This window comes from Pristiophorus japonicus, chromosome 13 (genome assembly GCF_044704955.1).
Source record: "Pristiophorus japonicus isolate sPriJap1 chromosome 13, sPriJap1.hap1, whole genome shotgun sequence".
Lineage (NCBI taxonomy): Eukaryota > Metazoa > Chordata > Chondrichthyes > Pristiophoridae > Pristiophorus > Pristiophorus japonicus.
In genome coordinates this window covers 149522204-149548127 of record NC_091989.1, presented here as the reverse complement: position 1 = coordinate 149548127, position 25924 = coordinate 149522204, and the positions used below count along the sequence as shown (strand labels likewise).

The 25924-nt window shown below is 43.4% G+C and overlaps 1 protein-coding gene across 5 annotated transcripts in view; it reads left to right on the top strand.

Moving 5' to 3' along the window:
- The window catches only part of ca5a (carbonic anhydrase Va), a 102868-nt gene extending 86451 nt beyond the window's left edge, over positions 1-16417 (top strand). For 3 of the 5 annotated variants that reach the window (XM_070898133.1, XM_070898132.1, XM_070898129.1), the window contains exons 7-8: positions 10304-10459; positions 15411-16417. In XM_070898133.1, the coding sequence (XP_070754234.1) occupies positions 10304-10459; positions 15411-15554 (300 nt within the window). In that variant the 3' untranslated portion in view covers positions 15555-16417. The remainder of the gene's footprint in view (positions 1-10303; positions 10460-15410) is intronic. The other 2 variants (XM_070898130.1, XM_070898131.1) reach the window with 2 other exon arrangements.
- The last annotated feature ends 9507 nt before the right edge of the window (positions 16418-25924 follow it).

The window sequence follows — 25924 nt, the reverse complement described above, 5'->3', positions numbered from 1 at the left end:
GACTTAATCCCAGTCTCAGCAGATTAACTTCTACTGTGACGGCTTCCACTTCTGATACCATTTGCAGTTATGGGGCTTGTTAATAGAAACTCGAAGTGTCCAACAATTGCTGCGCATCAGGCGTTGCCTCCTCACATTGAGAGCCTAAGGTCTGCTCAGCAGCCATGCAAGTTGCCATAATCTTAACGGGGAAGCCCATGTAGTGCTGAGGGCTTGAATACCTGCTGTGTACTTGATTTATTAAGGGCCTGAAAAATATGTAAATTTGGCCGCATAATGGGGCTGAAATGCCTCAACACCACGACATCACTCAGAGCACGTTTGAAGTGACTGCTGCAAGGAAGACCTTCCCTGGTATTGGTTCTTTGTTGGTCTGTTTGTTAGGACCCATTGTGCATTTTTGCCTGTTTGTGTGTCTTTGCTGTTGAAGTGTTTTACCACAACCTTTTAAAGCTGCATTCCATCCGTCAGCTTTGCCAATTTTCCTCAGGAATCTTTCATACTGCCGAAATGGGTATCCCGTTAGATATCTCTGTGTCTTTCCAGGTTATGGAAAACCATTGTATTTGCACCTTTGGAATTCAATTAGGACTGGCACTGACGCCGCCTCCTATCTGTAAAGGGCCAGACAATCTGACTTGGACATATCTGAAGAGAATCTGTATGCAGAGATTGCGATTCCCAAAGGAGGCTGCCGTCAACCTACCTGACCTGTTCTTAAATGTGGACATGATTTTTGCTTCAACCAGTGCATTCCACAACCTCACAACCCACTGTGTAAAAAAAGTTTCTACTGCTCTGTCCTTAGCCTCTTGCATTTATATCTATGGACCCCTACCCCTAGTGCCACCCCATTCATGAATAGGAAAGGGCTCCACTCCATGTATGTGCTGCTGGTGTATTACCATTGCACGTGAACATCGACTACCATAATTCCTTCATTTTATACTAATTTACAGTGCCACAGTTATTTTGAGGACCAGAAAGACTGTGGATGGCTACAAGTGAACCACAGCTATCACTGCAGCCATAGTTGCTTACTCCTTTTTTGAGACATCCAAGAACAAGACCTGAGGTGAAGCAATGAGGCAAATCATGCCAACAGAGTTCTGGTGGAACAGATGATCTGCTTCCTTAAGCAAGAGGTGCCTGCACTGATCAACACTGATCAAGGAACGTATCGCAATACAAGCCATCCAAGGTGTCCAAAATTATTGTTGCCTGCTATGTGTTACATAACTTTGTCCTTGCTGTGGAATAGGCAGGAGGATACAGACAGCAACAACCAAAGGCAGACAACCCCAGCTAGAAGATGTGACTCAACAAGAATTTCATGGCAAACTCTTAATTGTCTATGCCCCTGAAATAGCCAATGCACAGCAATGATCTGCATGTGTCAAATACCATGGCCAAATAAAGCATCACCTCCACTGCCCCAGCCATACATCAGGGTCCTGAAATACCAAAACATTGCTCTACAATTATCTTATGCCCATTCCCAACTGAGCTATCTCAGCACATTAGAGTACCAGTTAACCCATTCTAAAATTGTGTGTTGCATATCTGTTCACTGTGATTTCTCTTAACTGTGTGCTGCTTCCAGTATAACAGGGTGATTTCAGAACATTGGAAACTACAGACGAGTTAATGAGAAAGATATATTGGGTAGCTATACACTAACTAATATAAAGTCAGTTTTTGGAAAACGCTTGGAATCCAAAATTCAAGATCTAACTATTCAGCATGGATTAACTGAGGATAGCCAGCCTGGGGATTTGTTAATGGCCAATCTTGTTTGACCAGTTTAACACAGCTTTTTGAAGAAGTGACTGATTGGATAAAGGAAATGGAATTCTTATAGTGTTTAGGGATTTTCAGAAGGCTTTTGATAAAGTGTCACACAGGAGACTTGTTACAAAATATCAGGGATCTGATACCAGAGGAAATTTGCAGTAGGATAGATAATTTGTTTGATGATGGACAGGAAACAAAGGGATGGGGTTAATGGATCTTGCTTCGGTTGGAGAAGGGTAGGAAGTGGTGTAGAAACATAGAAACATAGAAAATAGGTGCAGGAGTAGGCCATTCGGCCCTTCTAGCCTGCACCGCCATTCAATGAGTTCATGGCTGAACATGCAACTTCAGTACCCCATAGAAACATAGAAAATAGGTGCAGGAGTAGGCCCAGGGGTCAATGCTGAGGTCTTTTTTTTTTGTTTTTGTGTGTAATTTATATTTGGGCAGAAGTAGCACAATTCCAAAATTTAATGATGATACAAAATTTGGGGGTTTGGCAAGCAGCCAGCAGTGCTGTAAAAGACTTAAGGGGGACATGGACAGATGTCATGTATCTCACACTACTGTACATAACTGTATCTTACCATACTGTACATGACTGTAACTAGAGATGACTTGTAACCACAAGCTTACCTTACCACCAGGGGTGCACTTGCAGGAGACACTGGATACCTGTCCCAGGCAGAAATATAAGGACAGGTCTCAGGCAAGTGTGGCATTCGAGAGCTGTGTAATAAAGGTGCAGGTCCTGAGTGACCTTGGCTTCAGTATGTGCCTCGTGTGAATCTATACTGCAGGGACAGGACTTTACAGTGGCAACGAGTTACGGGATTACAGAATCCACAGAATGGCGACCAACGGCTCAGATGAAAAATACAATGCTGGAGATAATTGGGAGGACTTTATAGAAAGGCTCCAACAAAGCTTTGTAACCAAAGACTGGTTAGGCGACGATAAGGCAGACAAGAGAAGAGCCCATCTCTTGACCAGCTGTGGCTCGAAAACATACACCTGAATGAAGGACCTGCTGGCACCCGAGAAACCAGCAAGCAAGTCGTTTGAAGAGTTGAGCACACTGGCAAGAGACCACCTGAAGCCAGTGAGCAGCCTACACATGGCCAGACACAGGTTCTACAACTACAGACGCTGTGTCGGCCAGAGCATACCCGACTTCGTGGCGGAACTTCGGAGGTTGGCTAGCTTATGTGAGTTCTCCGATAAACTAAGGAGAGAAGTACTGAGAGACTTTTTTTATTGAAGGAATAGGCCACGCAGGCATATTCCGAAAGCTCATAGAGACCAAGAACTTGACCCTAGAGGCAGCAGCACTGGTTGCACAGACATTCTTGGCAGGAGAAGAAGAGACGAGGTTGATCTACACTGTGGGTACGACAACTAACGAAACATCGGAACAAGGGGTTCACAGTGTGAAACAAGCCGCTATTCCCACACACAGACAAAGGCAGGAGAGCAGGCCCTCAACAGCAGGCAGTGGTGCCAGAAGCCATCAAGAGCCACAGGAACTGCCGTTCACACCTCATCAACCCACAATGCGAGCAATCAACTACAAACTGAGAGAAGCTCAAGAGAGATCAGCCAGACGCAGCTCATCCTTTGGGAATAATGGAAGCAGTCTGTGCTGGAGATTTGGGGGAAGGCACTCATCAAGGGGGTGTCGATTTCAGCATGCTGTTTGCAGAAACTGCGACTATACAGGGCATCTGGCCCGCATGTGCAAAAAAATGGCAGCTCGGCTGGTATACGAGTCGGAAAGCAGACCAGAAGACAGTGGGGACAGTACCCGGGACACCGATGTACAGCGGGTCAACACGATCAATGGCCACTGCTCCGACAACAAGACGCCTCCAATAATGATGAGGGTCCTACTCAACGGGATACCTGTCAACATGGAGCTGGATACGGGAGTGAGTCAATCTCTCATGAGCGCTCAACAATTTAAACAACTGTGGCCGCACAAAAGAGACAGACCAAAACTTACAAGGGTCGACACCAAACTAAGGACCTATACCAAAGAAATCGTCCCAGTCCTTGGCAGCGCCATGCTCTCAGTCACACACAAAGGGACAGTGAACCGACTTCCCCTGTGGATTCTCCCCGGAGATCTTCCAGCACTGCTGGGGAGAAGCTGGCTGGCAAAACTAAACTGGAAATGGGATGATGTTCACGCCATATCGTCAGAGGAACAGACCTCCTGCTCAATAGTTCCAAGTCGATTTGAACATCTCTTTCAGCCAGGTGTGGGCACCTTCGAAGGGGCTAAAGTCAAAATCTACATCACACAGGATGCCAGACCGGCCCATCACAAGGCTAGAGCTGTGCCCTCTGTGATGAGGGAAAAGATTGAACGTGAACTGGACAGGCTTCAGCGGGAAGGCATTATCTCACCCGTGGAATTTAGCGACTGGGCAAGTCCCGTCGTCCCAGTCATGAAGCCTGATGGATCCAAACGAATCTGTGGGGATTACAAATCTACCATAAACAGTGTCTCCCTACAGGACCAGTACCCGCTGCCCAGAGCGGAGGACTTATTTGCCACATTGGCTGGAGGTAAACTTTTCAAAAAATTAGACCTCACATCTACGTATATGACACAAGAATTGACCGAGGAATCCAAGCTACCCACCACCATCAACACACATCGAGGCCTTTTCATGTACAATCGATGCCCATTCAGCATCAGGTTGGCAGCTGCCATATCCCAGCGCAACATGGGGAGTCTGCTCAAGTCCATCCCGGGGACGGTTGAATTTCAAGACGACATACTTATCACGGGTAGGGACACCGACTCCCATCTCCACAATTTGGAGGAAATACTAAAGCGGTTGGATCGGGTAGGCCGAAGCGTTAAGAAATCCAAGTGCCTGTTTCTCGCGCCCGAGGTTGAATTTTTGGGCAGAAGGATTGCTGCTGATGGAATCCGCCCAACAGAGTCCAAAACCAAAGCAATTTGCCTGGCACCCAGGCCTCGGAATGTCTCAGAACTGCGCGCCTTTCTCGGGCTACTCAGTTACTTTGGGAACTTTATGCAGAACTTAAGCACGCTGCTGGAGCCTCTCCACGTGCTACTCAGAAAGGGGTGCGATTGGTTTTGGGGGGACGCCCAGGAACGCGCCTTCAGTAAGGCACGCAACCTTCTGTGTTCCAACAGTGTTTTGGCATTCTTTGATCCAGGGTAAAAAGCTAGTTCTTATATGTGATGCGTCAGCATACTGGGTTGGGTGCGTTTTACAAGTCAATAGTGCGGGTAAATTACAACCCATAGCTTATGCCTCCAGGTCACTTTTGCGGCTGGAGCGCGGGTATGGTATGGTTGAGAAGGAGGCGCTCGCGTGCGTGTACGGTGTTTAAAAAGATGCACCAATAACTTTTCGGGGCCAAGTTCGCATTAGAAACCGACCACAAGCCCCTCACGTCCCTACTATCCGAGAGCAAGGCAATAAACGCCAACGCCTCGGCGCGCATTCAACGGTGGGCACTCATGCTGGCGTCTTACGATTACTTCACAAGTTACAGACCAGGCACAGACAACTGTGTCGACACGCTTAGCAGGCTACCCCTGGCGACCACGGAAGGGTCTGACGAACAGGATGTGAGATAGTCATGGCAATCAATGCCTTTGAGTCCACAGGTTCGCCCATGACGGCTCGCCAAATCAGAGCCTGGACGACCAGCGACCCCACGTTATCCCTAGTAAAAAGATGTGTTTTAACTGGTGACTGGGCAGAGGCTCGCGATGCCTGCCCCGAGGAGATCAAACCTTTCCATAGACGCATGCATGAGCTGTCATTGCAAGCAGACTACCTGATGTGGGGTGCCGAGTAGTTATGCCTCTGCAAGGCAGAGAGGCATTTGTCTGGGAGCTCCACAGCGAGCACCCGGGGATCGTTCTCATGAAGGCCATAGCCAGATCCCACGGCTGGTGGCCTGGCATTGACGCGGACTTGGAGCTCTGCGTCCGACGGTGCACCATTTGTGCCCAACTCAGTAATGCCCCCAGGGAGGCCCCCCTGAGCCCCTGGCCCTGGCCCACCAAACCGTGGTCGCGGGTGCATATAGACTATGCGGGCCCATTAATGGGCAAAATGTTCCTCGTAGTTGTAGATGCATTTTCTAAGTGGATCGACTGCACCATTTTAAACTCGAGCACCACTTCCACCACTGTGGAGAGCCTTGGAACCATGTTCGCAACGCACGGCTTTCCTGACATATTGGTCAGTGATAATGGTCCGTGCTTCACCAGCGCAGAATTCCAAGATTTTATAAGCGACCACGGCATTAATCACGTTAAGACTGCACCATTCAAGCCGGCCTCCAACGGCCAGGCGGAGCGAGCAGTGCAGATCATTAAACAAGGCATGCTCAAAATCCAAGGTCCCACGCTGCAGGGCCGCCTGTCGCGACTGCTGCTGGCATACAGATCTCGTCCGCATTCATTGACTGGAGTTCCTCCCGCGCAACTATTAATGAAACGGACCTTAAAGACAAGGCTCTCATTAATCCTCCAAGACATGCATGAAATCGTTGAGGCAAAGCGCTGTAAGCTAACCGAGTACCATGACCGAAATTCGAGGGGTAGGTGGAATGAGAAAGGGGTCAAAGTGTTTGCTAAACTATGGCAGGGTTCCCAAATGGCTTGCATGGACGATAACAGGCAAGGAAGGAAACAGGCTACTAGTGGTATAAATGGACAATGGCCAAAACTGCCGGAGGCATGTAGACCAAGTCAAAAGTAGACTTACCAACAACACTGCTGAACCAGAGGCAGACTACAATGTGGAACTCACACCACACCTGGTGGACAGACAGAGGGAACAACTTGACGAAAGGACAATCCCAACAAACAGCCCAGGCGAGACACCAACAATCATACTGAACGAAACAGACAGCCCAGGTGAGATAGCAGCAATCACACCGAAAGAAAAACGGGCACCAAGGCAAACAACTGAACCACAACGAAGACGCTTCACGCGAGAGCGTAGACCACCTGAGAGACTGAACCTATAAAGACAATAAGACCTTGGGGGAGGGTGATGTCATGTATCTCACACAACTGCACATAACTATCTTACCATGCTGTACATGACTGTAACTAGAGATGACCTGTAACCACAAGCTTACCTTACCACCAGGGGTGCACTTGCAGGAGACACTAGATACCTGTCCCAGACAGGTATATAAGGACAGGTCTCAGGCAAGTGTGGCATTCGAGAGCTGTGTAATAAAGGTGCAGGTCCTGAGTGACCTTGACTTCAGTATGTGCCTCGTGTGAATCTGTACTGCAGGGACAGGACTTTACAGACAGGTTAGTGGAATGGGCAGACAGGTGACCAATGTAATTTAAAGCGGAGAAATGTGATGTAATGCATTTTGGGAGGGAAAATAAGGAATGGAAGAATAAACTCAATGCAAAAGTGCTAAAGAGTGTGAAGGAACAGAGAGACCGGGGTTAATTCCTTAAAAGTGTGAGGTATGTCTGCTAAAGCCATAGAAAAGGTCAATGGTATTAAGGCTTTCTAATTAAAGGCATAAAGAGAGCCATTCTTAAAAATATTGTGTGCAATTTTGAGCACCCCAATATAGAAAACAAAGACTATTTCCTCTGCTTGCACAGTCAATGCTGAATTTTAAATTGTCATCCAAGAAAATGAGGAAGGGGGTTACGAGAAATGTCTTATTTGTCACAGGGATTTACTGAATCCGAATCTCTTTTTAAAATTAATTCTTGAGACATGGGCACTGTTAACAAGGCTAGCATTTATTGCACATCCCTGGTTACCCTTGCGTGGCAATGAGCCACCTTCTTGAACCTCTGCAGACCAAGTGGTGAAGGTACACAGTGCTGTTACGGAGGAATTTCCAGGATTTTGACCCAGCGGCATTGAAGGAACGGTGATGTATGTCCACGTCGGGATGGCGTGCGACTTGGACATACCCTTGTCCTTCTTTGTGGCAGGGGTCGCGGGTTTGGGAGGTGTTATCGAAGAAGCCTTGGTGAGTTGTGGCAATACATCCTGTAGATAAAATACACTGCAGCCAAGGTGCTTTGGTGGTGGAGAGAATGGATGTTTAAGTTAGTGGGTGGGCTGCCAAACTGACTGCTTTGTCCTGGATGGTGTTGACCTCTTGAGTGTTGTTGGCGCTGCATCCATCCAGGCAAGTGGTGAGTATTCTATCACACTCCTGACTTGTGCCTTGTAGGTGGTGGAGAGGTTTTAGGGAAAAAAGAAAGATATGCATTTAACATAGTGCCTTTCCTGACCTGAGGATGTCCCAAAGCGCTTTAAACCCAATGAAGTATTTTTGAAGTGTAGTCACTGTTGTAATGTAGGAAATACGGCAGCCAATTTGTGCTCAGCAAATTCTCACAAACAACAAAATGATAATCTGTTAAATAATCTGTTTCTGTGATGTTGATTGAGGGATAAATATTGGCCAACGAGGGTAACTCCTCTGCATTTCTTTGAAATAGTGCCATGGGATCTTTTACGTCCACCTGCAAGAGCAGACTAGCCTCAATTTAACGTATAATCCTAAAGACATGCACCTCCGACTGTACAGCACTCCTTCAGTACTGCGCTGGAGTGTCAGCCTTTTGTCCCCTGGTGTGGGACTTGAACCCACAACTTTCTGACTCAGAGGCGAGTGTGTTACCATGGCTGGCACTGAAATGGGAGTGAGGAGGTGAGCCACTCGCAGCAGAATACCCAGCCTCTGCTCCAGTAGCCTCAGCATTTATGTGGCTGGTTCAATTGTGTTTCTGATTATTGGTGACCCTCAGGATGCTGATGGTGGGAGAATTTGATGATGCCATTGAATGTCATGGGGAGGTGATTAGACTCTCTCTTGTTGGAGATGGTCATTGCCTGGAACTTATGTTGCTTGCCATTTAACAGCCCAAGCCTGGATGTTGTCCAGGCCTTGCTACATGTGGGCATGGACCGTTTCATTATCTGAAGATTGCGAATGGAGCTAAACACTATGCAACAATAAGCGAATATCCCCAGTTCTGACCTTATAATGGAAGGGAGGTCATTGATGATGCAGCAGAAGATAGTGGGGGTGGGACAATGCCCTGAGGAATTCCTGCAGCAATGTCTTGGGGCTGAGATGATTGGCCTCCAACAACCACGAACATCTTCCTTTGTGCCAGGTATAGCTCAAGCCACTGGAACATCAGTGATCCCCATTGACTTCAGTTTTACTATGGCTCCTTGATGCCACACTCGGTTGAATGCTATCTTGATGTCAAGAGCAGTCACTCTCATCTCCCCCACATCCCCCGGAATTTGCTTCTTTTTCTTTTGGTCCATATTTGGACCAAGGTTGTAATGAGGTCTGAAGCTGAGTGGTCATGGTGAAACTGAGCGTCAATGAGCAGGTTATTGGTGAGTAAGTTCCGCTTGATAGCACTATTGACGACTCTTTCCATCACCTTTGCTTATGATTGAGCGTAGGTTGATAAGAAGGTAATTGGCCGGGTTGGATTTGTCCTGCTTTTTGTGGACAATCCTGGGCAGTTTACCACTTTGTTGGGTAGTTGCCAGTGTTGTAGCTGTACTGGAACTACTTGGATCGAGGTGCGGCTAGTTCTGGAGCACAGGTCTTCAGCACTACAGCTGGGATATTGTTTGGACCCATAGCCCTTGCTCTGCACAGAGCATTCAGCCACTCATCAACAGTTACCCGAAGTCTTGTTCCCAGGTTCCTTCTGACTTTCTGTCCCATAGTTGGTATGGAGGTGAATATGGCACATCGGGTGGAGATGCATCTGTCAGAGTTTGTTTGGAAGAGGAAGGAATGTTCCAAGGGAGTTACCTCATGCTGAAGTCTGCAAAGTATTGCAGTATTCTGGAGGTAGTGATTCTTCTGAAGGTATTGCCCATGCTGGCAGAGCTGAAAAGTATCAGTTAACAGTGGAAGAGCAAATCTGAAGGAAATCTGTAGAAACCTAATCTGGCAGCCCCTTTTTTGTGCCAAGCGCTGCATTGCATCATTTAAGGGAAAAGTAGATTAGCATTTGAGGCAGAGGAAATTATAGGGCTATGGGAAAGAGCAGAGCAGTGGGATTAGTAGAGCTGGCACATATACAATGGGCTGAATGGCCTCCTTCTGTTCTGCAAGGTTCTGTGGAACCAGATTATTTGGGGAAATTCTTCCGGTGGAAGTGATCCTGCAGTGCAAATGGGATATGAGTTCTGCCTCCATTTGATGACTTCACTTATTAATGAGGATGTTGTTGAAGTGCTGTGGAAAGACTCATGTCCATCTCACTCTGTCAGGACCAATTGCAGATTGAAGAAACCTAAAATAATATATAGATATTCCCTAAAATTGCTATTCATTTGATAAATAAGTTGCAGATAAGTGTCATCAGTGACAGAAGAAATAGCCTTATTGTCAAATGTCATGAATAGTCAAGAAATCATAACTTGAAGTATGCGTATTTTTCTTCATCCAAAATGTAGTTAATTGTGTATACCTGCAGGACTCAGCAGTTGATTTTTTAAAATTTGATCCCACCTGCATGATTCCATCTTGTTCGGATTACTGGACATACACTGGTTCTCTGACCACGCCACCTCTGACTGAATCTGTCACCTGGGTCATTATGAAGGACCCCATCGAAGTTAGTCCTAAACAGGTAACATTTCTAACTGCTTCTTACTTACAACATATAAGTGCTCCAAGACATTGTAAAATACAATGCTAAGACCACAGTTAGTGTGTGCAGTTTTGGACACCTCATTTATAGAAAGGACATTAAAGGCCTAGGGGTGGAAATTTATAGTGTTGGCATGCCGGTCGAACTAGGCACAGGGATTGATCAATGCACCCGAAGACAGAGGCCCAAGGATTAGAAGAAGTTGATCCACAGGCAGCTTGCCCGAAGGAAACATGCAATATCGGGCTACCTGCTCTCTGATAAGTTCCGGAGGGGGTGGGGGGCAATTGTGACTGGCAATGGTCGTTGAGTATCTGAAGCTCCTCCTGGCTCCGCAGAATTTTTTTTGAAATGTTGTACTTTTATGATGGCGGCCGCTGGCCAGGCTGCATCCATGTCCCTAAACCTGAATTGGCCTGCTTCAGCTCAAGGCAACCCAATTTCTTCCAAGTGTCCTTCAACATGTTAGGCCCCTCATTAACTTATGCATAATTTGGGCCATGATCTTTCTTACCTCACTGAATTTTTCCCTTTTCCAATCCAGCCCTCTTATCTTTCACTCTTTATTCTTTTCCATTTTCACATTGTGCCTAAAGATGCTGTGGTTGTTCCTCAATTTTCCAATGCTCATGTTAGTTACTTGTCCCAGTTCATTTTGCAGAAATAATTAAGCTTGCTCATTTCTTTGTTGGTCTAGTGACCTATTAATCTAGAAAGCAATTTTGGATATATTCTTTAAAATGAAATCCCCAGTTTGACCACATGCATTACTTTTATCTGTGTGTCTTGGAACAGTTAAAATTACCTAATATTTCTGTCCTGTTCTTGCATATCTTTCTGACCAGTCTACAAATTTCCCACTATCTAATTTTCACTGTTTGGTGGCCTATAATACATACTGAGAATTCTGTAATTTCTCTTCCTGTTCCTTAACTCTATCTACGTGGATTCTGTTTCTCTGTAATCTTGGAACATCCTTACATTCTATTGCGCTGATAGAATCCTTTTTTCATACTGCCATCCAGTCTCTTTTCCTGAATTTAAAAAAAAATTGTTTAGAACTTGGAGTATTGTGAGCAGTTCTGGTCTCCATATATTTAAAGAGGATATAAAGGAATTGGGGAAGTTGCAAAAGATTAACTACAATGATACCAGAACTGAGAGCTTGGACCTATCAGGAAAGACTGAACAGGCTGGGGCTCTTTTCTCCAGAAAAGAGAAGACTGAGGGGTGATCTGATGCAGGTATTCAAGATTATGAAAAGGTTTGATAGGAAAGACGTAGAGAAAATGTTTCTACTCGCAGGTGGGACCAGAAATAGGGGCCATAAAGATAAGATAGTCACTAATAAATCCAACAGGGAATTTAAGAGAAACTTATTTATCCAGAGTGGTTAGAATATGGAACTCACTACCAGTAGTGAGTTTTACATCCTAACCAGGAGTAGTTGAAGCAAATAGCATAGATGCATTCAAGGGGAAGCTAGATAAGCACATGAGGGAGGGAGAAAGGAATAGAACAATATGTTGAAGGGGTTAGATGAAGAAGGGTGGAAGGAGGCTTGTGTGGAGCATAAACACTGGCATGGACCTGCTGGGCCAAATGGCCTGTTTCTGAGCTGTAAATACTTTGTAATTAATACATCACACAGGGACCATTGCAGTCAGCAGGCTGTATTCCACATTGCTCTCTTCACAAACATTAAATGTTTTTATCATTGTGCGCATATTTGAAGGTAGCATCAATGGGAACAATAAACCATTTAATGGTAGCCATTTCCATAATATCTGTTGGTTGAGAAACAGCAACAGACAGGAGATGAGCTGGACATGGGTTATCATTTCAATTCACATTGCTGGCAAACTTTGTACAGTAAGCAGCCAAGCCTGAATTCATCGGTGCTATTCCTTGCCATGTAAGAGTTGACTGTTTTTAATGCTGTGCTTGCACACATAGCAACTGTCTCTTTATTTGTGGCAGCGATGGAATTAAGATCTGCTGACCCAAATACTGGCTTCTTTGTAACACAGTCAGAATATATAAACAGCTGGTTGCCTGACAACAAAGGTGATTAATCAAAAATGAAAGAACTCAACATTTCTGACTAACTGTACTTAATTTTATCATTCAGAAGCTCATGTTTGTTGTATCCAGTATTTTTTGGCAAGGTTGGCAGAATTGGACATGTTGGGCTGCTGGGAAATATATCTACAAAATTATCAATTATGCCATCAGCAAAACTTATTGACTGGCACAAAGAACACAGTATCAACACATTCACTCTTGATGTCATGCTGATCCTGATTTTTGATAAATGTGTAAATACTACATACAAAGCATTCTTGTTACTAGTTTCATGCTCATCTTGGAACCTAATATGGCATTTGTTGCCTAGGTGATCCTTTATGTAGTCTACATGAAGTCGTTTAGCTATCGGGGGTACTGCTTTTCTAGAAAAACATCGACCTCTTTATTTCCCAGTCACCATGGTCTCCTGAACTTGTTTGATTGTCTTTGGGGGTTGGAGAAGAATTTCTTAGAGTTTTTTTCCTAAGTTGGCTTCTTTTTTTTTTTACTTTGGCTTTTTCAGTGATATTGGGTGGACGAGTTTCATTGTAAACAGAAATTACACCACACCAGTATTGGACAGGCTCAGTACTCCAGCAGATCTTTTACTGTCCTTCATTTGTATTTGTATGTAACTGCACAAAGTTTGCAACATAGATCGTCGCCTCAAGACTGCCAAATCTTTTTACTGACTTCAGAACCTCATTGTGCTTTATCTCCTATTGTTACTGATTTTGCTTCTGGCCATGATAGTCTAAGAACACCACATAATCATCAGAATAATATGCTTCTTTAGCTCCCTCCATAAAACCAGATACTGTATAGCTTGGGTCATGAGTTAAAATTCACCAGAAGAAGCTGCCTGGCCAAGATCATTGAATTTTATAAAAAATTCCAATTCTGTTTTTTTCCTCTGAAAATTGGGCCCAGAGGTGTGTACACATTGCATTTATGACATCAGCATGAAGATTATGTGATGTGTGCAGCACGGAACACTCATGATGGCACAAACATTTCTGAACTTGATTCTTAGAAAGGGAAAAAAAAATGGAGAATTCTGATTTTTTAATTTCAGGAGACAGTGAGTACTTACCAGTTAGCAACCCAAAATAATCAATGAATTTGTGGGAACATTTATTAAAAAAAAAAACAACTTGAATGATCCTTACAGTTAAAAGTAATACCCAAGTGTTATACCTAGACATGATTCCCAAATGTGGTAAAATCATGGCATAGGAAGTAAATGGACCAACAACATTCATTTATATCGAGCCATTAACATAGTGAAATGTCCCAGGGCACTTAATAGGAGTGTAATCAGATTAAAAATTGACATCGAGCCAAAGAAGGAGATTGTAGGTCAGATAACTAAAAGCTTGGCCAAAGAGGCAGTTTTTAAGGGACTGTCTTAAAGGAGGAGAGAGATTTAGGGAGGGAATTCCAGAGCATAGGATGTAGATGGCAGCAGACACGACCACCAATGGTGGGGTGAAGGATGTGGGGGATGCAAAAGAGGCCAGAATTGGAGGAATGCAAAGTTCTTGTCAGGCTGTAGGAGTTTCCAGATATAGGGACAGGCGAGGCCATGGAGGAATTTCAACATTCGTATGAGAATTTAAAAATCGAGCCATTGGTTGACCGGAAGCCAATATCGGTCAGTGAGCACAGTGGTGAGTCAGACAATGCGGATTCGGATACAGTCAGCAGAATTTTGGATGAGCTCAAGTTTATGGAGGGTGGAAGATGAGAGGCCGGTCAAAAGACCATTGAAATAGTTGAGTTTGAAGGTAACAAAAGCAAGGGAGGGTTTCAGCAGCAGATGGGCCGAGGTGGGGCAGAGCTTGTCTGGAGATGAAAGTAGGCAGTTTCTGCGCTGGGAGTAAATATGGGGTTGGTACCTCAGTTTGGTCTAATAGAACACAGAGGTTGCGATTAGCCTGCTTCAACCTGGAACAGTGGCCAGAGAGTGGGATGGAATTAGTGGTGAGGGAGTGTAGTTTGTGGTGGGAGCCAAAAACAAATTGCATTTCATCCAGGAATGGATATTGGACAAGTAATCTGTTAAAACCGAGGCAGTGGCGGGATCAACAGAGATGATGGTAAAGTAGAACTGGCTGTTGTCAACATATATGTAGAACCTGACATCCTGTGTTTGGATGACGTCACCAAGGGGCAGCATGTCGATAAGAAATGAGAGGGGGGCTCTGGAGGTAATGGTGTGGGGCGAGGAAGAGGAGCCATTGCAGCAGATTCTCTGGCTATGACTGGATAGGTAAAAGTGAAACCAGGCAAGGGCAGTCCCACTCGACTGGATAACAGAGGATAGGTTTTGGAGGACGATAACAGGCAATCCAGGCTACATACAAAACTTTTCATACTTGTACAGCTGTAACAGATTGTAAACTAACACATTGTTATGACCGCTCTTGGATCACACAACACCAATGCAGTGCATCTGACCAGATCATAAGAGCATGTGGTATTCTATTTCTGCAGAAATAAATACCCTCCATATAAAAGTTTATGAACATTTAAATAAAGAAGGCTTTTAATTTTTCCTCTCAGCACTGTCATGATTTTGAGTGTATTTAGTCATTCCCTGTCCAATATGATTTTCTCAACTAATAACATGGTTACCATAGTACTTTGTTACATATGTGCACAACCACTGATTTATGTTGACTGAAAAATCAAATTCCATTTTTGTTACATGGGTATTTTTACAGATGCTTTTGGGATTGCATTCTGTGATTCTGTCCATTCTTCCTTGAAAACCACAAACCAGTTGCTTTGTTGTTTATCCTCTTGAGAGGAGGTCACAGTTCTTTTTTGTAATTTTTTTTAATGGCTTTTTATTTTACAGCTGGCTGTGTTTCGTAGTTTGTTTTTCACATCCGTTGGGGAAAAGCAAAAACCTATGGTGGACAACTATCGACCACTGCAGCCTTTACTGAAACGGACCGTGCATTCAACAATCCCACCTTTCCGCAACAGAGTTTCCCAATAGAATGCACACACCTGAATGTGAAAAACTGTTCAAAAGAACATACCTAAAAGCCTTACTTAAATTTTAAGGATGCTAAGTTGCTTTTATTTTGTGTCTGGGTGAACTGGTAAAAGAAATCGCTTAATTTAAACAAAAATGTTTACATGCAGAAACTTCTACAATGTTTCAAAAACCAGAGATAGTTCAATAAATATCATTTATATATTGGGGAGCTTTTTATCACTCTGTAGTTAGAATTTATACAGTTATTGGTATTTTTATCATTCAATATGCTTAGAATTTATACAGTTATTAGGGTGCTTTTTATCATTCAATATAACAACCAATGAAATAATTCATTGTCTATGCAAGGAATATGGAACAAAGCAGTTCTCCTTTGGTCTCTTGCTTTTCACTGGAAGGTTGTGAACAATATATTTTCTGTAATACTTAGAGAATCTATTACAATGATTACTGCTTTTCAACATAGGATACTTGATGGCAGTTGTCATAAGTACACTTATTGTGGTTATTCCTGACTATTGAACCATACCTTGTAAAAACAAGACCAAAATAGAGTAAAATAATAAGTTAACAGGGGTTGTACAGTGGGTGATGTGTTGGTGCTACAATCTACTATGCAATAAAATAACAGCCTGAATAGTAATAACCAATAACTGTTCTGGCAGGATCTTGTTCGCATTTCCCCACAGGGTGAGTGCCTGATTTCAGCTGCGCCATTATCGAAGGATAATTGTAGGTCAACACAACTTTTAGCACTTTTATGCAGATTCTGGTCGCCAGGTCAAAAGTTACATTGACAGTTCTGCAGGAATAAGTTATCAGTCTGCCCTTAAGACAATGAAAATTAAAAGAGGGGGGGGGGAAACAATAAATGTAAGATTTCTGCATCACTGTTATTCACAAGGTATTCAAGTGCCGAATAATGTTCTGGTTTGAAGTGGTGCAGAAGTGTGACGTGACGGTGAAGGTGTCCCAAAAATTCTATCTATGTGGTGTTATGAAAGAGAATCTTTGTAATGCAACAATAAAAGCAGCCTTTTACTCACCAACGGAATACATAACATAGGAATTGCTAGTCAAATAAAGGAATTGCTAGATGAATAAAGACTTAGTTCCTTTTAGTTCACCTTCTACCATCCTGGTAGGTGCAGGACACAATATTAGAGTTGTTGATTAATCATTACATTCAATCTCGATAAGTTAGTCTACAACAGACCCCAAAAATGACACATGGAATACCCCAGTGATGAAGAGCTTTGTGAACCATAGGTCCAAAGTCACCATTTTCCTCCTAAGCAGTCTACATATACCACATGTTGTGTTTCTAATTACTATTGTATCATAGAATAGTACAGCACAGAAGGAGGCCATGCGGCCCATCGAGTCTGCGCCGGTTGTTTTGAAGAGCAATCCAATTAGTCCCACGCCCCCGCTCTTTCCCCTGTCCCTGCAATTTTTTTCTCCATCGAGTATTTAGTCAATTTCCTTTATTATTTTCTGAATTTTAATGAATCAACACTACCTGTTTCTCCTGTCTCCCTCGGGAACCTGTTCCATAGATTAACCTTGCTGTTAAATCAAGGAGAAAATTAGAAACAGCAAAGGAAATGCACTTGGACAATGTATTAAAAGATAGGACAAATTGAACATCCAACACACCGCTCCATGAAATGGGAAGATAATAGATTTGCGCCTATAATTTCCCACATGATTCAATAGCATCTACACCAATGCACAGGGAAAATCATCCAGGTCATTCTCATGGCCCTCTTAAGTGAATTGGTGTAGGCATAGGAACATGTAATCTGAAATAAAACAGAAAATACTGGAAATAAATAGTGAGAACAGATATATTCATATTTCTGGTAAATCCATTCATCAGAACCGTGAACCCAAACCAGAATCTGAAACATTTGCTCGTCAAATGCTGATCAACCTGCTGCGTATTTCCAGTATTTCTGCTGTTATTTCAGATTTTGGGCACTTAATAGATGTGTATTAAAAAAAACTTGAGTATATTTGAAAAAGTAATGCAGTGCCAATAATAACACAAATATACAAAACCTTTTCCCAAATTTTGAGTCAGGGTTAATTAATCAATGTTTGAAAAATTATTTAAGATAATCGCCTTAATTTCAACTGGCTCCATCAAACTGGTAGTTTGTTATCCTATGGGATTAATTTAACAGAATTTTACTAACCAACACAATGAACAGAGGGCTGCTGTTCCTGACGTGGCATGACATGCACAGGGAACAATGATAGGGATTTTGCAGACTGAAGCTGTCTCAATTTTCATCAATTAAAATTATTGATAGAAAGTTGGGTGCTGTGGGCCATGATTTCCTGACCAGTGTTGCCTGCGAGCATCTTTGCAAATTGGGAGCATCCAATTAGGGAGCCAGCTTGTGGAATCGATCCTTAAACATAGTAAGAGAGTGGGGACTTGATTTACAAATAATATATGTATATATATAAAAAAAAAAATCTGTAATCTATGTTTTAATTGTTTTTTGTAAATGATTGAGTTACAAATAAAGAAACATATTAAAGTCTAGCTTCTCCAGAAAGAGTACATATAAACCACAATATCTGTTTGTTATTCTTTTATGTAGCTCCTCGCATGGCTGTATGTAAATATGCAGACCAGGTAAGGCAGTGGTGTCTAAGCTCTTTATGTTCATGGGCCGCATTGGTGCATACTGTGGAATCTCAGGGGACACGCATAAAGTTTAAATTCATGTTTTCATTAACTTCCATATATCTCCTGCAGCTGATGCTATGATCTTGGTGTTCTGATTTATCATTTATTCACCAATAAGTTAGTGCAGCAGCACTATAAATACCGCTTTCCAAACTGTCAGACCTACAAAATTCAAAGAGCAAACCAGTGAATAAAATGGGACAGAAATGCCTTGATTTCTGGATGGTTAGGGTTTGGGGAGAGGAGGAGGGGAGGGGTGGAATTGGGAGGTGATATGTGGGGATGCTGGCATGTCGCCCATGTTCCGCAGTTCATCTCTGAAATAAGATAGCGTAGCAGAACCATCTCACAATGTATGTCGTTGCCTTCTGAAGAGGAGTGGATTATTTCCATTTTTTGTTTCCATCTTGGATGCCCTGTTTGTTGACCATGATCATTTATATTAGTCTCTGTAGTTAATATAGTGACCCTTCCAGCAACAAGTCCCCACCCATCTGTTACAAAGCTGAATCTTGGGCTTTTATTAACTCTGGAGTTAGAACAGTATAGTTCTTGTTGTTTAGCTTACAATAATTATTTTGCAGTGTATCTAAAGCAAGATTGTTGCAGCATTTAGAAATGCATTTTGTCTACTTTTAGAAAAGGTGGCAGTGGTATAGATCCAAGTTTTGCATGAGTTATGAAACAAAAACATTCCATGAAATGGTAAAAGAAGATTTAGTTACTGTTTGAAAGTCACGCTCAATGGTGCTATGATTGCACCCAAAAACTGATGTGCATTGTTCACCTCTCCAATTCCATGGTCTGGAGCAGACAGAGGAGAATAAGAACATAAGAAATAGGAACAGGAGTAGGCCATATGGCCCCTCGAGCCTGCTCCGCCATTCAATAAGATCATGGCTGATCTGATCATGGACTTAGCTCCACTTCCCCGCCCGATCCCCATAACCCCTTATTGTCAAGAAAGTCTATTTCTGTCTTAAATAAATTCAAGGGGTATGGTGAGAAAGCAGGAATGGGGTACTGAAGTTGCATGTTCAGCCATGAACTCATTGAATGGTGGTGCAGGCTAGAAGGGCCGAATGGCCTACTCCTGCACCTATTTTCTATGTTTCTAATGTCTCCAAGGCAGCAAATTCCACAGATTTACAACCCTCAGAGAGAAGTTGTTCCTCCTCATCTCTTAAATGGGCAGCTCCTTATTCTAAGATCATGCCCTCTAGTTCTGGTCTCCCCCATCAGTGGAAACGTTCTCTCTGCATCCACCTTGTCAAGCCCCCTCATAATCTTATACATTACGATAAGGTCACCTCTCATTCTTCTGAACTCCAATGAGTAGAGGCCCAACCTCCTCAACCTTTCCTCATAAGTCAACCCCCTTATCCTTGGAATCAACCTAGTGAACCTTCTCTGAACTGCCTTCAAAGCAAGTATATCCTTTCGTAAATATGGAAACCAAAACGGCACGCAGTATTCCAGGTGTGGCCTCACCAATACCTTGTATAGCTTTTGCAAGACTTACCTGCTTTTATACTCCATCCCCTTTGCAATAAAGGCCAAGATACGATTGGCCTTCCTGATCACTTGCTGTACCCTTATACTATCCTTTTGTGTTTCATGCACAAGTAACCCCAGGTCCCGCTGTACTGCGGCACTTTGCAATCTTTCTCCATTTAAATAATAACTTGCTCTTTGACAGAAAAAAAATCAAAGTGCATGACCTCACACTTTAACATTATACTCCATCTGCCAAATTTTTGCCCACTCACTTAGCCTGTCTATGTCCTTTTGCAGATTTTTTGTGTCCTCACACATTGCTTTTCCTCCCATCTTTGTATCGTCGGCAAACTTGGCTACGTTACACTCAGTCCCTTCTTCCAAGTCGTTAATATAGATTGTAAATAGTTGGGGTCCCAGCAATGATCCCTGTAGCACCCCACTCGTTGCTGGTTGCCAACCAGAGAATGAACCATTTATCTCAACTCTCTTTTCTGTTAGTTAGCCAATCCTCTATCCATCTATATTACCCCCAACCCCATGAACTTTTATCTTGTGCAGTAACCTTTTATGTGGCACCTTGTCAAATGTCTTCTGGAAGTCCAAATACATCACATCCACTGGTTTCCCTTTATCCACCCTGTTCGTTACATCCTCAAAGAACTCCAGCAAATTTGTCAAACATGACTTCCCCTTCATAAATCCATGCTGACTCTGCCTGACCGAATTTTGCTTATCCAAATGTCTTGCTACTGCTTCTTTAATAATGGACTCCCAACATTTTCCCAACCACGGATGTTAGGCTAACTGGTCTATAGTTTCCTGCATTTTGTCTGCCTCCTTTTTTAAATGGGAGTGTTACATTTGCAGTTTTCTAATCTGCTGTGTCCTCCCCAGATTCCAGGTAATTTTGGTAAATTACAACCAATACATCCACAATCCCTGTTGCTACTTCTCTTAAGACCCGAGGATGCAAGCCATCAAGTCCAGGGGATTTTTCTGCCTTTAGTCCTTACTGAGTACCACCTCCTTAGTGGTTGTGTGAAGTTTCCACCCCCCCCCCCCACCCCCATAGCCCCATGACTATCCACTGTTGGAATATTGTGAGTGTCCTCTACCGTAAAGACTGATAAATATTTGTTCAGAGTTTCTGCCATCTCCATGTTCCCCATTACTTGTTCTCTAAGGGACCAACATTTACTTTAGCCACTAAAGAGGGGTAAATGCCAGGTAGACAATATTGCACCACAGTCACTGCATTTGGATATATCCTTAAGCTGACACTCATGTATATGGGGCTAGGGCTACTTATCCTGAGAGGCCAAGGGATGCTCTATTGTAGCAAGCCCAGTGTGGCCACGCTTTCCTTAGTGGCCACACAGTTCAGTCATGAAGCACTGCACAGATGCAAGTTGTAGACTCCATGGGCACCTGCAAAACCTACAGGCTGTGTGGCACAGTCTCAAGTGCCTCCCAGAGGGTTGATGATTTACCAAAGAACATTTGGCAAGTCCTCTGAGGTCTGAATCCCTGGGCATGACAACTGAAGGAAGCCTGTGTGTGAGGGAATGATGAATGGGTAAATAAGGAGATATGTAATGAAAAATCAATGGCTATTATTGGAGAGGGGTCTGACTTCATCCTCTCTTACTTCCTCTATTGCCTCCACATCCATAATCTCCATGGCCCTCTCCTCATACGTTAAAGATCACAGCTTTGGTGACCTCCACCTCCTATCTGCAAGTACAGCCTTCTGTTCTGTACAGAGACAATGAGTTTTACCAAAGTGCCAAGGGCAACAACCACCTCGTGACTATTGATCATCCAGCTTGTTCTGGCATTGTACTTGGTGCTTGATCCTTTTATTGTCAAAGGAGAAGGCTCCGAGTTCCACCACATTTAAGATTGGCAGCTGCAACAAAATTCAAGGAGTAGTTCTCCCAAGTTGGGAGGCCCACAACCTACAACGATGACTTCATGTCTACCTAAGTGTAATGTACCAAGTGTATACATCTGTAGCAAGTAGCACAGGATCCACAGCATGATGGATGAAAATTCCACAAATCTGCTTGCTGGCACCTTCTACAGCCAAGAAGAAGAGCAGCAGAAAGAACATTGCCATTCCATTAATTTTAGTGGCAAAGTCATCCAATTCACAGGATAGGAATAGCAGAGTTTATTTTGTGACAGTAACAATAAGGCTGGTAAGGGACTGTCACCAGAGGATCTTATGGAGAGTCTCGTAGGTGCTCAGTATAGGCTCCATTGCTATGAACCCTCTTTAGCCATGTCTGAGGAAGTGGGGCTCTCACCAAACCCCTTTGAATAGAGAATGCTGTACCATGTGTGATGCTTCGACTTCATTTGGTTTCATGGCCAGCTCTGAACAGTCGAGTCTGGATGCTCAGATTGAGTTGTGTTCAACATTTCAAGTAGCCTGAATGATATAGTTCAGGGAAGCTCCTCCACCTTGAGGTCTGAAGTGGAGTAACTGCCCGCCACAATATGCTCACATGGCTGCTATGAAAAACCAGTTCATAACAGCAATGTGTTGCTATGAATTCTTAAGCAAGAAACCCATGAAGCAAATACATTTCAGGTGCCAGTGCAACTGATTGGGGGATCAACTGTAGGTTGTTGAGGTAAATATGTAACTGAGCTAATTGTTCCCTAATTGTAACTATGCCCAACACAAAGTTATATTGCAGAAGTCAAGAGAAACTTTGAACTTTTTCTGCAGCACTTGTCTCTTTGACTGCAGTGCTTTGCTGCTGTCCTTCATTCAAGCCCATGGTGATACCTCTGCCCATGAGATTATTGTGGAGCATGCTGACCTTCAATGAGCATATTGTGAAGTCTCCATGATCAGTCAAAACATCAAAGCATTGCTTTTGTGCCCCAAATGTTTGCTCAATGAAGGTCTGGTCCAGGTTTGTACATGTGCAGTGTTATATCTCATTTTTACTGGATTGTATAAAGGTATCATCGTCTGTAGTTACACTGTGTAACTGATATCCCTGAGGAGCCAGCCCTAGATCTTTCCTTCTTCAAACAGCTGTACTCCGTTTAATTTCCTCCAGAAGAAACCATTATGCATATTCCCTGGGACCAGCACATTTGCATGCATAATTTGCTGGTGGTTGCACACTATCTCCATATTGTGGAAAATATCTTATTTTAGGTATTCCACATGAATTTTGATAGACATATGAGTGGCTACATCTGTACAATTATACAGGCAACTCTCGTTTATCCGGATATGGATCTAACGGAAAACCCGCTGTAACGGAATTTAAAATAACTGTCACACACGTGAATATCTCACTCACTTCAACTATCAATTACATAGAAATTGATGCAGGCGTGGACTTCTTTCTCACTTTTCAACTGTCACACACATTGAAAGCAGTTCAAGCAGTCGGGTATACAATTTAAAATGTCTTGTGGCACTAAAAGGAAACAAAGTATTGAGCATTCAGCAGAAATGAGAAATTATAAAGAAGTCTGAAGCTGGCAGAAGTGTGCGTACCTTGATGGACGAATATGAAGTTGGATCATCAACAATTTACGATATCAAGAAGCAAATTGAGTTTTTTGAGGATGTAACTAGTAGAGTGGATAAGGGAGAGCCAGTGGATGTGGTGTATTTGGACTTTCAAAAGGCTTTTGACAAGGTCGCACATGAGATTAAGGCACATGGTATTGGGGGTAATGTATTGATGTGGATAGAGAAATGGTTGGCAGACAGGAAGCAAAGAGTGGGAATAAACGGGTCCTTTTCAGAATGGCAGGCAGTGACTAGTGGGGCTTAGTGCTGGGACCCCAGCTATTTACAATATACATTAATGATTTAGATGAAGGAATTGAATGTAATTATCTCCAAGTTTGCAGATGACACTAAGCTGGATGGCAGGGCGAGCTGCGAGGAGGATGCTAAGAGGGTGCAGGGGGATTTGGACAGGTTAGGTGAATGGCAGAGGCAGTATAATGTGGATAAATGTGAGGTTATCCACTTTGGTGGCAAAAACAGGAAGGCAGATTATTATCTGAATGGTGATAGATTAGTAAAAGGGGAGGTGCAACGAGACCTGTGTGTCATGGTTCATCAGTCATTGAAGGTAGGCCTGCAGGTACAGCAGGCAGTAAAGAAAGTAAATGGCATGCTGGCCTTCATAGCGAGGGGATTTGAGTATAGGAGCAGGGAGGTCTTGCTGCAGTTGTACTGGGCCTTGGTGAGACCACACCTTGAGTATTGTGTGCAGTTCTGGTCTCCTAATCTGAGGAAGGACTGCTTGCTATTGAGGGAGTGCAGCGAAGATTCACCAGACTGATTCCCAGGATGGCAGAACTGACATATGAGGAAAGACTGGATCAGCTAGGCTTATACTCACTGGAATTTAGAAGAATGAGAGGGGATCTCATAGAAACATATAAAATTCTGACGGGACTGGACAGGTTAGATGCAGGAAGAATGTTTCCGATGTTGGAGAAGTCCAGAAGCAGGGGACACAGTCGAAGGATAAGGGATAGGACCGAGAAGAGGAGAAACTTTTTCACCCAGAGAGTTGTGAACCTGTGGAATTCTCTGCCACAGAAAGTTGTGGAGTCCAGTTCGTTGGATATATTCAAAAGGGAGTAAGATGTGGCCCTTACGGCTAAACATAAGAATTAGGAACAGGAGTAGGCCATCTCGCCCCTCGAGCCTGCTCCGACCCTAAAGGGATCAGAGGGTATGGAGAGAAGGCAGGGTGGGGAACTGAGGTTGCATGATTAGCCATGATCATATTGAATGGTGGTGCAGGCTCGAAGGGCCGAACAGCCTGCTCCTGCACCTATTTTCTATGTTTCAAAAGAAAGATTTAGAAAGTTTCACTGATGCTTCTGAATCTCCCGTGAAAACAATGTCCTGCAAGAATTTGCGAAAGCTGAAGCTTGACAAACTTGACCAAGTGCTTTATGAATGGTTTTCTTTGAAATGGTCTGAAGGTGTGGCAATTTCAGGGCCAATGATTACAGCAAAGGCCAAGGACTTCAAGATGAAAATGAATCTAGCTGAAGAGTGCATTTTCTCAGAGGGCTGGCTCACACGTTTTAAGCAGCACCACGGCATTTGCCAGCTGGATGTGTCGGGCGAGAAAAAAAATCAGCAGAAAATGAGGCCACACAGAATTAGTCAAGAACATTTGCTGAAATGGTGCAGGAAATGAAATTGACTGCAGATCAAATATACAATGCTGATGAGACTGGCTTGCTATGGAGGTGTTTGCCAACAGCTACGTTGGCTGCAGCAGGGGAGAGGGAAGCTGCAGGCTTTAAAATGAATAAGGAAAGGTTAACAATCTTGAATTGTGCCAATGCTTCTGGAGAACATAGACTTCCGCTTTTAGTGATTGGCAAATCAAGGAAACCACATGTTTAAAAAGAATTGCTCATTTACCAGTTAGCTATAAGGCTCAGAAAAGTGCGTGGATGGACAAGGACATATTCATGGAATAATTTTCAACAGAATTCGTCCCCCAAGTTCGAGAAAACGTGAAGAAAATAGGTAAACCTAGTGGAAAGTGTGTGCTGCTTCTGGACAATTGAAGAGCACACCCGCATGAGTCAAAATCAGTGTCTAGTCGTGGCAACATCTTCGCATGCTATCTGCCCCCCAATGTGACCTCGCTCATTCAACCTATGGATCAGGGTGTCATACAAAGTGCCACTATAGGAATAACTTCATGCGCAAATTGATTAATAGCGATCAATCAATCTCTGATTTCCAGAGAGCATACAATATTAAAGATGCCACCTATGCATGCTCTCTGGCATGGAGAGAAGTAAAAAACGTTACGTTTGAAGAGGTGTTGGCGCAAGTTGCGGCCCAATGTCATATTTGAAGGCAGTGCTTCTGATGACGAAGAATTCAAAGGTTTCTATGTACGGGCTAATAAAAAAACAGAAATCGTGGAGATTGTCAGCAGTGCACATGAAACAAACGCACTTAAATCCCTCGCGGAAGATGACATTGCTAAGTGGATAGATGTTGACATCAACACAGATGTAGCACAAACTCATACTGACAAGGAACTCATTGGCATAGTCACCAATAAAGTCAAATCTGACGAAGAGATGAGCAATTCAGACAATGAAATTGAAGAAAAAGAAAAAAAGACGGACACGT